We start from the raw sequence: 13,553 nt of genomic DNA on the forward strand, positions 1-13,553 counted from the left end.
CCACCGCGTTGGATCTGGCGTTAACCGTCACCACCGATTTCTCTTATCGTGTAGGATCTGGCGCCAACCGCCACCGTGTTTGCGTACGTTCTCCGTCAACCGCCACCACCTCGTCAAGGTAACAACTATTTTTTAAGATCTTATGATATGTTTTTGTATTTTCCTTTTTGTATCTTCATTTTTATTTTTGAATCAGTTTACTTTTTATTTTTGAATCTGTTTACTTTTTATTATTGAATCAGTTTACTTTTTATTTTTGTATCTACTGTTGTTTATATCTTTTGTAATTTTTGTATTAACACATCCTAATTAACTACTTCCAGTTTTGTATGATGTTTTATTTTTTGTTCATTTTTTTATCTCTTACGTTTAGAAAAGTGTACAAAAACATTTTTTTTTCACTGTACATGTACCTATTGTTGCGGTTTTGGGCCATAACCACAACAATAAGTTGATCTATTTATGTTTTTATGTTGGACTTATTGTTGCGGTTTCTAACCGCAACATTATATATTTAACCTATTGCTTCACCTTGATTTGCGGTGATGCGAAAATCGCGGCAATAGGCCACTTAATGACCGTCGCAATTCAATATTTTTCCACTAGCGAAGAGGTGGTAAAAACATCCACCAATGACTTTCAAGAGTCGGATGAAGAAGAAATTGAAGAGGAAGACAACCAAGCAGTATGTGAAGTGGAAAAGGAACGGTCAGATCTAGAGAAAACGAAATTTGAAACATACGTTGTCGCCGGCGAATCAAACTTTGTCGCCTGCGAATCAAACTTTGTCACCCGCGAACCAGAAGTTGGTCTTGCGGCTGATCACATAGGAAGGGCCGCCGGTGAACGTCGAAAGAACATCTCTAACAACACTCACAATGGCGGTATTTTTGAGAGAGGAGGAGCTGGGGTAGTGGTTCCGGTGAGGTCCAAGATTCATAACTGTCAGGGCTCTAGGTCGTTGTGTTGGAGGTGGTGGTAGTTTCACAACAAGCTTCTCCGATGAGGAGAAATCGGGTGGTCTATGTTCCATTGGAAGCGTTAGTCTCGGGTTTGTTGGCGGACTTGCAAGTGGTGCTGCCGAAAGTGGGTCCGGCGGTGATCCTGGTCGTCCCGTGGCAAGTGAAAGCTCCGTTGCTGGACCGGTAAGCTTTGAAAAAAGTGTTGGTGTAGCAAAGGGGCTATTGCAGAATTTTCCAGAAGGGGAGGTTGAAAATCTTGGAGAAAAAGTCAAAATCAAAAGCTTTCATTAAGGGTAGTTTGGTAAATGACCAAAAAAATAAGTGGTGATGAAATTAAGTTGTTGGGGCCCCATAATTTAACCAGCCCAACTTTCTTTCTACCTTATCGATATACCCACCCCCTAAATCACAAATTAACAACTCCAATACCCAATAAATCATCCACCTGTCATATTTTTCTAACCCACTTTTCACTAAACCCACCCAACCTTTTATTTTTCAACCAACACTACAAGAAAATGCTATAATAACGACGGCTGGACAGCGACGGCTAGTAAAACAGACGGTATTAGGGTAAATAACGACTGCTTCAAACCGATGGCCTTCACCGACGGCTTTTAACTACATTACCGACGGCTCAAGCGGATGTTAATATCAACGACGGCTTAAAGCCGTTGGTGTCTGTACTATTTTGAATTTCGGATTTTTAGGATTTAGGCGACGGCTTTAAACCGTCGCGGATTTAGGCTAGGCCGTCGTTAGTTAACACGACTTAAAACCCCTGCTTCCTAACCACGACTGTTTTTCAAAATTTCCTCCTTCCCACTAAGTGTAACTCGTTTTTGAAGAACTTGGGTTTGCTAAGCGCGAAACAACCGTCGAAACATTGAAGGCAATTCCGGCGACCGGGTTTCATCGACCGGCGACAAAGACCACAATTTCGACGGTAATTTCTACCCCTCTTTTTTTTAATATTTTTTTTTTCTTTTTTTACCCTAAAAATTGGGTTTTTGGATACAGTATTTTAGCCGCCGCCTCCTCCGACACACAATTAACTACATCACGACCGCCGCCTACGCTGTCTCCGCCGCGCGAATCCGTAGCTTTTATCTGGTAATTCATGTTGTTGTTTAACAATTGTTGTTTGTTGTTGTTTAATTTGTTTAATTTGTTGTTGTTGTTGTTGTTATAATATTTGGTAATTAGTGTTGTTGTTGTTTAATTTGTTATTGTTGTTGTTTGTGGTTGTTGTTGTTTGTTGTTGTTTGTTGTTGTTGTGTAAGCATTATGTTCTTGTTTGTTGTTCTTGTTTGTTGTTGTTTTTTATTTTGTAAGTAATGAGAAGTGCGAGGAAGTATTTGTTCTTGTTGTTTACTTGCAAAAAAAGAAGGATTCTTTCACATGTTTTGCAATTTGTTGTTGTTGTTGTTGTTGTTGTAATGTTATAAATATAGTTTAAGCATTATGTTGTTGTTGTTGTTGTTCTTGTTGTTTACTTTTAAGCTTTGTTTTCCATCAGAAACTACCACATTTTGGTTAGTCATTTTCTCTGATTCTTGCTTCTTCTTCTTCTGTTGAAAAACAATTCACAAGTGTGTCTAGCTTTTATCTTTAATTAAGCGAGAAACCAGGCAAACAGAGAAAAACAGGGGAAATATAGAAGTGAAAGAAAAACTTAGAGAGAGAGCTAGTTGAGAAAAAGAGTTGTAAGAGAAGACACAAGTAACTTAAGGGGGGATTTGTCAAAAAAAAAAACTTAAGGGGTGGAAGTGGACTCAATTTATAACTTGTTCGAACCACAAACGGACGAAACTACCACAACCTTTCCAGCTTTTTGTAAGAGTTACTTTCAAGTGCATAAGTCTTTCTTTTAATGTGCATTTTATTTGTAGAAAAGAAAGTGATTTAGCATAATAACAAATTCATATCAAGTACTCCCTCTGTTTTTTTTTATTGTTCTCACTTAGAATCTTGACACTATTCATACTTAGAGAGAATCTTCTCAATTTTTTTCAATTTATAAGAAAAAATATAGTCATGTGGGATCTTGTTTGATTCGTCTCAAACATCCTATATATACTTAGTTCTCAGTGTTAGATTATAGTTTTCATTGAAATTACAAAATATAGGAAAGTTAGAACCAAATATAAGTCATTTAGCTCATTTTAGGCCCATATTGCTTGAAAATGAATGAATTTGAGTAGTTTTAAGTTAGTTTGAATCATAAACACCTCAAACATCCTATATATACTTAGTTTAGTGTTAGATTTATAGTTTTATTGAAATTACAAAATATAGCAAGTTAGAACCAAATATAGGTCATTTAACTCATTTTAGGCCCTATTGCTTGAAAATGAATGAATTTGAGTAATTTTAAGTTAGTTTGAATCATAAACACCTCAAACATCATATATATACTTAGTTCAAGTGTTAGATTTAGTTTGATTGAAATTACAAAATATAGGCAAGTTAGAATCAAATATAGGTCATTTAACTCATTTTAGGCCCTATTGCTTGAAAATGAATGAATTTGAGTAATTTTAAGTTAGTTTGAATCATAAACACCTCAAACATCATATATATACTTAGTTCAATGTGTTAGATTGAGTTTTATTGAAATTACAAAATATAGGAAGTTAGAACCAAATATAGGTCATTTAGCTCATTTTAGGCCCATATTGCTTGAAAATGAATGAATTGAGTAGTTTTAAGTTAGTTTGAATCATAAACACCTCAAACATCCTATATATACTTAGTTTAGTGTTAGATTGTAGTTTTTATTGAAATTACAAAATATAGGCAAGTTAGAACCAAATATAGGTCATTTAGCTCATTTTAGGCCCATATTGCTTGAAAATGAATGAATTTGAGTAGTTTTAAGTTAGTTTGAATCATAAATATCTAAAACATCTATATATACTTAGTTTGTTTAGATTTAGTTTTATTGAAATTACAAAATATAGGAAGTTAGAACCAAATATAGGTCATTTAGCTCATTTTAGGCCCATATTGCTTGAAAATGAATGAATTTGAGTAGTTTTAAGTTAGTTTGAATCATAAACACCTCAAACATCCTATATATACTTAGTTTAAAGTGTTAGATTGTAGTTTTTAATTAAAATTACAAAATATAGCAAGTTAGAACCAAATATAGGTCATTTAGTTTATTTTGAGCCCTATTGCTTGAAAATGAATGAATTTGAGTAGTTTTAAGTTAGTTTGAATCATAAACACCTCAAACATCCTATATATACTTAGTTCTCAGTGTTAGATTATAGTTTTCATTGAAATTACAAAATATAGGCAAGTTAGAACCAAATATAGGTCATTTAGCTCATTTTAGACCCTATTGTTTAAAATGAATGAATTTGAGTAGTTTTAAGTTAGTTTGAATCATAAACACCTCAAACATCCTATATATATTAGTTCTCAGTGTTATATTATAGTTTTCTTGAAATTACAAAATATAGGAAGTTAGAACCAAATATAGGTCATTTAGCTCATTTTAGGCCCTATTGCTTGAAAATGAATGAATTGAGTAGTTTTAATTAGTTTGAATCATAAACACCTCAAACATCCTATATATACTTAGTTTGTGTTAGATTTAGTTTTATTGAAATACAAAATATAGGAGTTAGAACCAAATATAAGGTTTTGCTCATTTTAGCCATATTGTTTGAAAATGCGTGCATAAGAGTATATTATTTAACCAAATGCAGGAGACGTACAACAAGAAGCTGATGATTGTAGCACTCAAGGGTCACAGCCAAACCCTGATTTGTTGTATTGGGAGACAGTTGGTGGGAGGAACAGAGGAAAAGTGCAGGGGTTGGGTCAGGGAGATCATTTGTACTACAACTCTTCATCTGGGCGAGGAGGAGTTGGCTCTTCACAACCATATGAGCCATCGATTTTTTCTCAGCTAGAGGCGCAGGTGGAGGCCAAGGTCGCTGCACGGATGGTAGAAGTGGAGGCAAAGGTCAGCACGTCTGGAAGAGTCAAACCGGGCCCTCGTGCAGGAAATGATGCGGAACATGACTAACTTTGGCCACTTGTTCTCAGGTTGCAACACAGGACCCTCTCCACAACGCAGACCAGAGGATGACCCGGGGTTTGGTGGTGGCGGCACTAGTGCTGTAGAGACACCCGCCAGTGTAGTTTGTTTGTTTTGCAACTAGCTAGATTACTAACTTATAGTTTTCACATACTTAGTCTAACTTATATTTATCGGCATATATCTAGTTTTGTTTTTAGGTGTCTCGGTATATTTTTTTGGAACTCGACTTTTACTCGATTTCCTGACACCGATTTATTTTGCGTATATAATATAGTAGTTTTTAATTATAGACATTTAGTGTCTAAATTTCCCGACATTGGATGTATTTTTGTACATAAATCTAATCTATTTCATTTTTAAGTTGCATATTTCTTTAGTTTAAAATATAGAATGTGATGAGGCGACGCAGGAACATGTTTAATGTAGTATATATTCATGTTGGCGTGCAGTACAGGTTTAAGTATAATTTTGGAAAACATTATTATAATTATTTAATATAATTAATAAAACAACGACGGCTAAACTTGAACCAACGACGGCTAACCAGTCGTTGTACAAGAGAGCAATGGCTGCCAAGGAATCTAAAGTCAACGACGGCGTCCGGCTATCAGCGACGGTTTAGAGCCGTCGGTGAAACACCGACAGCTACAAACCGACGTTGAGTTAGCGACGGTCTAAAACTGACGTTGATACACCGACGGCTACAAACCGTGGGTGATAAGTATTCAACGACGGCCCTCCAAGCGGACGTAGAAAACCGTCGTTGAAAAGCCACCGACGGCCAAACCGTCGTTGTTTTCTAATTTAACGACCAAAACTGCAACGTCAGTTGGTTAACGACGGTTGGCCGTCGGTGTTTCATTTAGCGACGGCTTTGGATGAATCAGCGACGGCTTTAAGCAGTCGGTGACTGGGCCTATTCTTGTAGTGCAAATCCCTACATCATGACCTAGGCTAACTCACCTAACATCAACCCTACCCAAATTTTGAGACCCGGATTCTCCACATCGCAACTCAATATTCCACCCAGCCTATCTCCTACTCATTTCCTCCCTTACTTTAATCCCGAATTCATCAATCACTCTGCAAAATTAAACCACCCAACATATCTTTTCATCACTACAACCAAACCTTATGCCCCAATTTCATTTTTAATTATTTTGACCCGAAGCCTTACCATCTCAAATCGGGAAAACCAATTTCAAACCTTACTTCCACCTCTTAACAATTTTAAGGACCATCTTTTCTTAGTTGTGCTTTCAGATTTGATACAAAGCCTCACATTGAGGAGCTTCGAAGACAGTGGAAGTCAGACATCGAGGATGTCATTGATCATCATTGTCGAGGCAGGGAATCGAGTGCCGAGTACTATCCACCTTGAGGACACGGTGAAAGTTTGGGGGGCCAGTACTGTTATGAATCAATATTAGTAGGAGGGGCATATTAGATAGTGAAACAAATAATATCTCGAAAAGAAAGATAGTGAGTTAGTTATAGGAATAATACTATATATAAGAGAACATTTGGAAGGAAGTAGCATGTTGAAAATAGATGAAAATTTTGGGTGAGCTTTTTAAGAGTTCAATTAAGAGAAAATCAAGCCTCTCGAAAAAAAAGACTCTAAAAAGCTTGAATATCTTTACAATTTGCTATATTTTCTGTTATTATTCAATCAAAGTTAATCTTCTTCCCTTAGTTTTTCCATTTTAGCATTACAATATGTCCAAGCTAAGTTGATTCTTAGTAAATCATATCATTCAGGATTTCCAAGCTCTACCCTGTACTTTCACTTTGTGGGCTACTTGTCATGTCTACCGGGAAGTAAACAAAGCAGCAGATTGGATCGCCGTTAATTTAGTTGATTCTCAGTTTAATATAGATAATTATACTCACTTCGCTCTTTACTCTATCTTGTAACGATAAGGTTGGTGCTCCACTCGTGCGCATGGTCTCATAACCTTCTTTTCTCTTTACCTTTATAAAAATAAAAATAAAAATTGCATCACGAACAACTCAAAACTACATGGGTTATAATCTCTATTATATAAGGAAAGGGGTGAGCTATTTTGTCCCCAAATGAGGAGACTATTTTATCCTCCTTTCCTTTTTAAATTACAAATTCACTTACAAATAAAAAGGGGCTTCAAACAAAAATACTGAAAATAAAATTATAATAATCACTCACAAGTTAATTGAAATTATAGAATTGCATACTTTATATTATACAAACCACTCAAATGAGGAAACTTTATAAAACTAAAAAAAATCACTTACAAACTACAACCAATAAACTACATCGTCAATTCATACTTACAAAAATAATTCACAAAAATTTGACTTGAAATCAAAATGTCTACTTTCTTCACAATCTATGAAGTAGTGTACTTAATTCAAAAATTAACTAAAAAGTTATAATATTAGAAATCATAAATAAATTCAATAAAATTTATATTTTGTTTATAGAATTTAACTTTGAAAAGTTTAAAAAAAAAAAGACTGGTGAGAGACTTAAATAATAGAGATTCAACCAATCAATATTTTGCAACTAAAAACAATTATAGTTTATATGTCTAATGTTTAATTTTTCCGACTCTTACTTATGTCGAAGAAAATCGAATTTCTATCTCGAAAAAATCAAAGCACGCATCGCGTGGAAAACTTGCTAATCTCTATTATATAAGAGAAGGGGGGGGGGAGCAATGGTGTCCTCTTTTGAAACGCCTATTTTTCCCCCCTTCCCTTTCTAAATTACAAAAGGAATGTCAAAATCAAAATTGGCACCCAAAGAAAACTACCTAAAATAAATTTACAACACTCACTCACAAATCACTTAAAGGAAGAAACTTTACAATTCACCCATACAATTGAGAAAATCACGTTATAAAAATCACGCAAATCACTCAAATAATCAGAAAAGTTTATTAAAACTTAAAATTAACATACAAACTAAAACTAGCTAATAACTTAGAACGTTAATACATACAAAATATTTACAAAAAATTATTTACAAATCACTATTCTCAAGAACCATTCACAATTAATGGTGGGTCATGATAAAAAATAGAGGTGTATTTGTAGTGAGATAAGAATTTAGAAGTTAGACAAGGAAAAAAATTATTTACTTTTTATAATGTTCCTATATTAATGAAACTTTTGCATATATTTGGACCTATTTTTTTCTATTATATAATAGCGATTAATTATCAAGGTAAAAAGGTTTATGTAAAATATCATTCAAGAATTAAAGTACAACATATCTCTATTCTATAAGGGAAGGGGGGGAGCTATGGTGTCCCTGAATGAAAAGACTATGTTACCTTCTTCCCATTCTAAATTACAGATTCACTTACAAATCAAAGGGGGTTCAAACAAAAATATCAAAAATATAATTATAACAATCACTCACAAGTCAACTAAAATCATAAAATTGCATAATTTACGTTATGCAAATCACTAAAATAGGAAACTTTACAAAAACTTAAAAATTCACTTACAAACTACAACCCATGAAAAAATTGACTTGAAATCAAAGTGTTTTACTTTATTTACACTTTATGAAGTATTGTACTTAATTCAAAATCAACTAAAAAATTTTAATATTAGAAATCATAAATAAATTCAATAAAATTTCTATTTTGTTCATAGAATTAACTTTGAAAAGTATAAAAAAAAAAAAAAAAAAGAATGGTGAGAGATTTAAGTGACAGAAACTAAACCAATCAAATTTGCAACTAAAAACAATTATAATTCGTATGTCTAATGTTCAAATTTTGACTCTTATGCCGAAAAAATTCGAGTTTCTGTTTCGAAAAAAAAATTCAAGCACGCATCGCGTGCAAAAAATTCTAGCTGCTATATATAAATCAACACCTTACCAAGTCCCAATCGATTATACCCATTCAAACCGGACCCAAATCACCAGCTCCACATCCAAGTCCAACCACACACAAAACAACAACTCACTAAAGCTTAAAGGATAGTAGACCACATTTATATCCCCTAGCCCAACCCAAAACAAACAATAATAAAAAAAACACAAACATTTCTTACTTCAAAAAACCCTACTTTGCATTTTGCATTTTGCATTGCCGCTGTGTTTTCCTTCCCTTACCTCAACTTCTCTTTTTCTCTCTCTTAAATCTCCGACGCATTCCATTTCCACCATTAACGCCGCCTCCTGCTAAAGGTATTCTTCATTTTTTTGCAACTTCCATTCTCAATTGTTTGATTATATGAATTATACCATCAATGTTTTTATGTTATTTTTGGTTTAATATGTGTAATTAACAACTTCAAATCAGACTTCACCAAAAAAAAAAAAAAAAAAAAAAACTTCAAATCAGTGTTTTATGATACTAGAATTTATACTCTTCTGGCTAATTTTATGCAAGATGATAATTTTGTTTTAGGTGTTTTTAGTTTTAAGGGAATGTGCGTATTTTTTGCAAATTAATTGTGGTTTAGTATGTGGGATTTTATTAGTGAAATGATTTCATTTTTGAAATATGTTCTATCTATGGATTCAAATATGACAGGGGCTTAGCTTTAATTGTAATTTGTTATGTTAACCTTATTTTTTGCCATTAATTAGCAAGTTGAAATCAAGGGTTTTCATTTCAGCTAATTACCTCTTATGAATACCATTTTATTTCAGTCCAAAACAACGCCTAATAATAATACCAGTATACTGGCACAACATTTTCTGCCCATTAGTAAAAAAACCCTAAACTAGCTATGGTAATTGGTATATAAACCAACACCGTCCCAAAACCCTAAACTTTTCACTCTTACGGAATTCTAAGGCTCGAATTGATCTTCAAACCTCGTTCCAGGTTTGTTCATCCCCTTAAATTCTAATTGTTTATGGATAATTTACATGTTATAAACTTATGATTTGAATTTTTGGTATAACTTTTTAATTCATATTTGTTTCATGCTATCAAATGATAATAATTTTTATGTTACAATCTGTAAATTTTTGCGCCATATTTTCATGCGATTGTTAATTTGTTCTTGCTTGTTAATCCAATCGTATTTTGAAGTGTCTGAAATCTGGAGTAAATGACCTGTTATCTGGGTGGGGAAATGATCAAGTAGGTTGGGTGATATTAATTTTAATGGAATGTGGTTTAGTATGTGGCAATTTATTAGTGATTTGATTTCATTCTGTTGATTAGCTTTAGTTGTAATATTGACCTTATATCTTGCCATTAATTAGCAAGTTGAAATCAAGGGTTTTGTTTATGAGATACTTGATTATGATATTCTTGAATGGATAGAATTTATGTTGTTTGATCTAGTTATTTTGATTTGGATTTAAATGGGTTGATGATGCATTGATTGAGCAGAGATGGGTGAGGAGGCAACTAAAGTTGTTGTTCCAGAGTCAGTTTTGAAGAAGCAAAAAAGGGAGGAAGAATGGGCTTTGGCCAAGAAGCAGGAGCTTGATGCTCAGAAGAAGCAGAGAGCAGAAAACAGGAAGATCATCTTCAAGAGAGCTCAACAATACTCCAAGGAGTACGAAAATCAGGTTTGTGACTCTGGTTGTGTCTCTACATACAGTTGGTTGTGATGTTTGGTTTCTAATGCAACTTTTTTTTATTGATATACAGGAGAAAGAGGCCATCTCCCTGAGAAGAGAGGCTAAGTTGAAGGGTGGATTCTATGTCGAGCCTGAGGCTAAGCTCCTCTTATCATTCGTATTAGAGGTGAGTCATTATTTGTATCTGCTGTTGAAGCCCTGATTATTTGTAGGTTGTTTGTGACATTTATGTATCTTGATTGTTTATATGTTGTTTTGACATTTCTATGATCTTTATGTGTGTTCAGTATCAATGCATGCACCCAAAAACAAGGTCGATTCTGCAGCTTCTCCGATTGAGACAGGTACTATACTGAAATTAAGTTCTTTATGCTGTACCTCTTTATCTGTTTGAACTCCTCTAGTCTTTATTATGGTTGTGGTATTTGTTCGCTGATCCAGCTTTTCTTTTCTGTCTTCCTCCTGCCATAATGTAGTTGCTGCTATGCATTTTTTGGTTGTTTTCATTGCAAGAGATTGACTTTGGAAGCAATCTACTTTGATGGACTGAATTTATTCTTTTCCATTAAGAATTATGTGCTGTCTTATGTTTTTGCTTCTTTGACTTCCATGATACACTGCTGTATGACTTGTCAGTTAACATTAGGCTAGGTCGTTTCATTTCTGATCTCTTGTGAAAGTGTTGAGCTTTTTATTGCTTCCTTAATTTATGTGTTGTTTTGTTGTTGTCTAATGTTTTGCTTGCCTTTGCAGATTTTCAATGGTGTTTTCTTGAAGGTTAACAAGGCAACCTTGAACATGTTGCACAGAGTTGAGCCCTTCGTTACCTACGGGTATACTTTTGCTCCTTCATTGTTCATCATTGTCCATTAAGAAGCTTGTGCCTTCCTATGATTCTTATGAAAACCCTACCATTTGCAGGTACCCTAACTTGAAAAGTGTCAGGGAATTGATCTATAAAAGGGGTTATGGGAAGGTCGACAAGCAGAGGATTGCTTTGACTGACAACTCCATTGTTGAGAATGTAATTGTTTTGGACTTCTGCCTCTTATTATGTCAATGTTATTTATTTCTTGCATGTTATCTTGCTTTTGCTGACTGTGGACAAAGAGATACCAAAATATATAGTCAAGACTAATGGTTTTGTGCTCTCCTCTTCAAGTATCTCCTGTACTGCGGAGCCTGACTGTTGGTGTTGAAACTTAGTTCTGTGATGGTATTTATTGATGGGAATATGTGAGATCTCCAAGACCAAACATGGATTAGTGTTTTAATTGATTATGATCAGTTTTGGTCTTATTGTGTTGGGTTAATAAATTATTGTTTGGATAGCAGGCTTGGTCCCATGGAGGGAAGAGTGATAGGGGAGTGAATGGGAAGGAAAGAAAAAGAAGGGAAGAATGAATGTGTTTGCCTTCCAAATATACCCTTTTTTCTCCCACCAATTCCTTTACCAATCATTCTTAGTATAATTTGTCTTCGATTGTGCTTCCTCTGTTCCTTTTCTGTTGCAACTTTAGCTTTTACCCCATTTACACAACCATCTATTGTGAGTTTATATAAGGAATAATGTAGTCATGTGGGTGTTAGATTCATGTTGATGTATACATCTTTATAATTTTTACGAATGTTTGGATATGGAGTTTACCGATTTTCTGTTACTTATTGTCTGCAGACTCTCGGTAAACATGGCATCATCTGTGTGGAGGATCTCATCCATGAGATCATTACAGTAGGACCTCACTTCAAGCAGGCCAACAACTTCCTATGGCCATTCCAGCTCAAGGCTCCTTTGGGTGGTTTGAAGAAGAAGAGAAACCACTTCATTGAAGGTGGAGATGCTGGAAACCGTGAGAACTTCATTAACGAGCTTATCAGGAGAATGAACTAGGGCGTCATTTGCATCCTTTATTTTTGGATCCTGTGTTTAGATTACAACTTGAAAGTTTTGGATAGAGTTTTTAAGAATGAATTCCGGTTGCTGTAGAATTATTTTTGCTTGTGAATTAAAGTTTTGGAGAGACATCTATGTTTCATTTCAGATATCTGTTTCCATCTTTTATTAATAGGGGTGATTTCCTTGTGAACACAAGTATGTGGTGCAGATTTTGTGAAACACACGCCGATAAAATATCTCATATGATTCTATTAACAAGTGCAACCATTCTTCTCGTTGTGGTGTTTTTTTTTTTTTCTTTTTGTGAAAGGTAAACGATTATTTGTTGGCGCCACTTTATTATCGATAGAATGATATTAACTTAAATCCATTGACTTGTAGAAATCAGGGTTCCCTAGTACAAGGTTTTATGCAATTTACTGAAAGTATGGTTCATATAGTGGGTGTTCTCTTCATTTTATTTTTTCTGAAAAAAAAAAGCTATAAACTTAACAAGTTCAGATGAGCTGTTATAATTACATAAAAATTCTATTATGGCCATGTTTAGTTCACCTGAAATTTTCTGATCTGAACTTATCTAATCTGATCTGAACTTATTTTTTCTGATCTGATCTGAACTGATCTGATAACAAGATCTTATTTTTTAGATTTTTTTTCAATATATAAGAAAAAATATAGTCATGTGGGGTCTTGTTTGATTCGTTTCAATGAGTACTTTATTAATATTCAATTATTATAATTTTTACTAATATGTAATGAAAGAGTATAGTGATTTTTAAATATAAGCATAATCTGAACTGATCTGATCTGAACTTATTTTTTTTGATCTGATCTGATCTGATTAGATCTGAAATAAGCAAAAATAAGGTGAACTGAACATAGCCTATGTAAAGACAATTTCTAGTAGTTTATGTTAAATTTTGAATCTTTGACGTTGAGAACCTAATACTAAAATCTATACTAATATATTAAAAGGCATGCGTAAACAGGAACGGTGTCACGTGGCGCTCTCCCTAGAGAGTTTTAGATTATGTAATCCATGTACAATAAAAAAAATTAGAAATTGTATAGTATAAGTTTTGATCCCGTGACCTC

At 34.0% G+C, this 13,553-nt stretch overlaps 1 protein-coding gene and 1 long non-coding RNA gene across 2 annotated transcripts; both read left to right on the forward strand.

Moving 5' to 3' along the window:
- The first annotated feature begins 1,474 nt into the window (after window positions 1–1,474).
- Window positions 1,475–5,125, forward strand: LOC130591637 (uncharacterized). The gene is made up of 3 exons (XR_008969603.1): window positions 1,475–1,908; window positions 1,983–2,075; window positions 4,682–5,125. It is a non-coding gene; the product is annotated as an uncharacterized LOC130591637 (long non-coding RNA).
- Window positions 5,126–9,037: 3,912 nt separating this feature from the next.
- Window positions 9,038–12,653, forward strand: LOC104894125 (60S ribosomal protein L7-2). The gene is made up of 7 exons (XM_010680295.4): window positions 9,038–9,205; window positions 10,368–10,549; window positions 10,632–10,727; window positions 10,849–10,905; window positions 11,315–11,394; window positions 11,483–11,585; window positions 12,237–12,653. Exons 2-7 carry the CDS (start codon window positions 10,370–10,372, stop codon window positions 12,450–12,452), a joined length of 732 nt encoding a protein of 243 aa, XP_010678597.2. The 5' UTR covers window positions 9,038–9,205; window positions 10,368–10,369; the 3' UTR covers window positions 12,453–12,653.
- The last annotated feature ends 900 nt before the right edge of the window (window positions 12,654–13,553 follow it).

The sequence above is a fragment of the Beta vulgaris genome, chromosome 5 (assembly GCF_026745355.1).
Source record: "Beta vulgaris subsp. vulgaris cultivar EL10 chromosome 5, EL10.2, whole genome shotgun sequence".
Taxonomy (NCBI): domain Eukaryota; kingdom Viridiplantae; phylum Streptophyta; class Magnoliopsida; order Caryophyllales; family Amaranthaceae; genus Beta; species Beta vulgaris.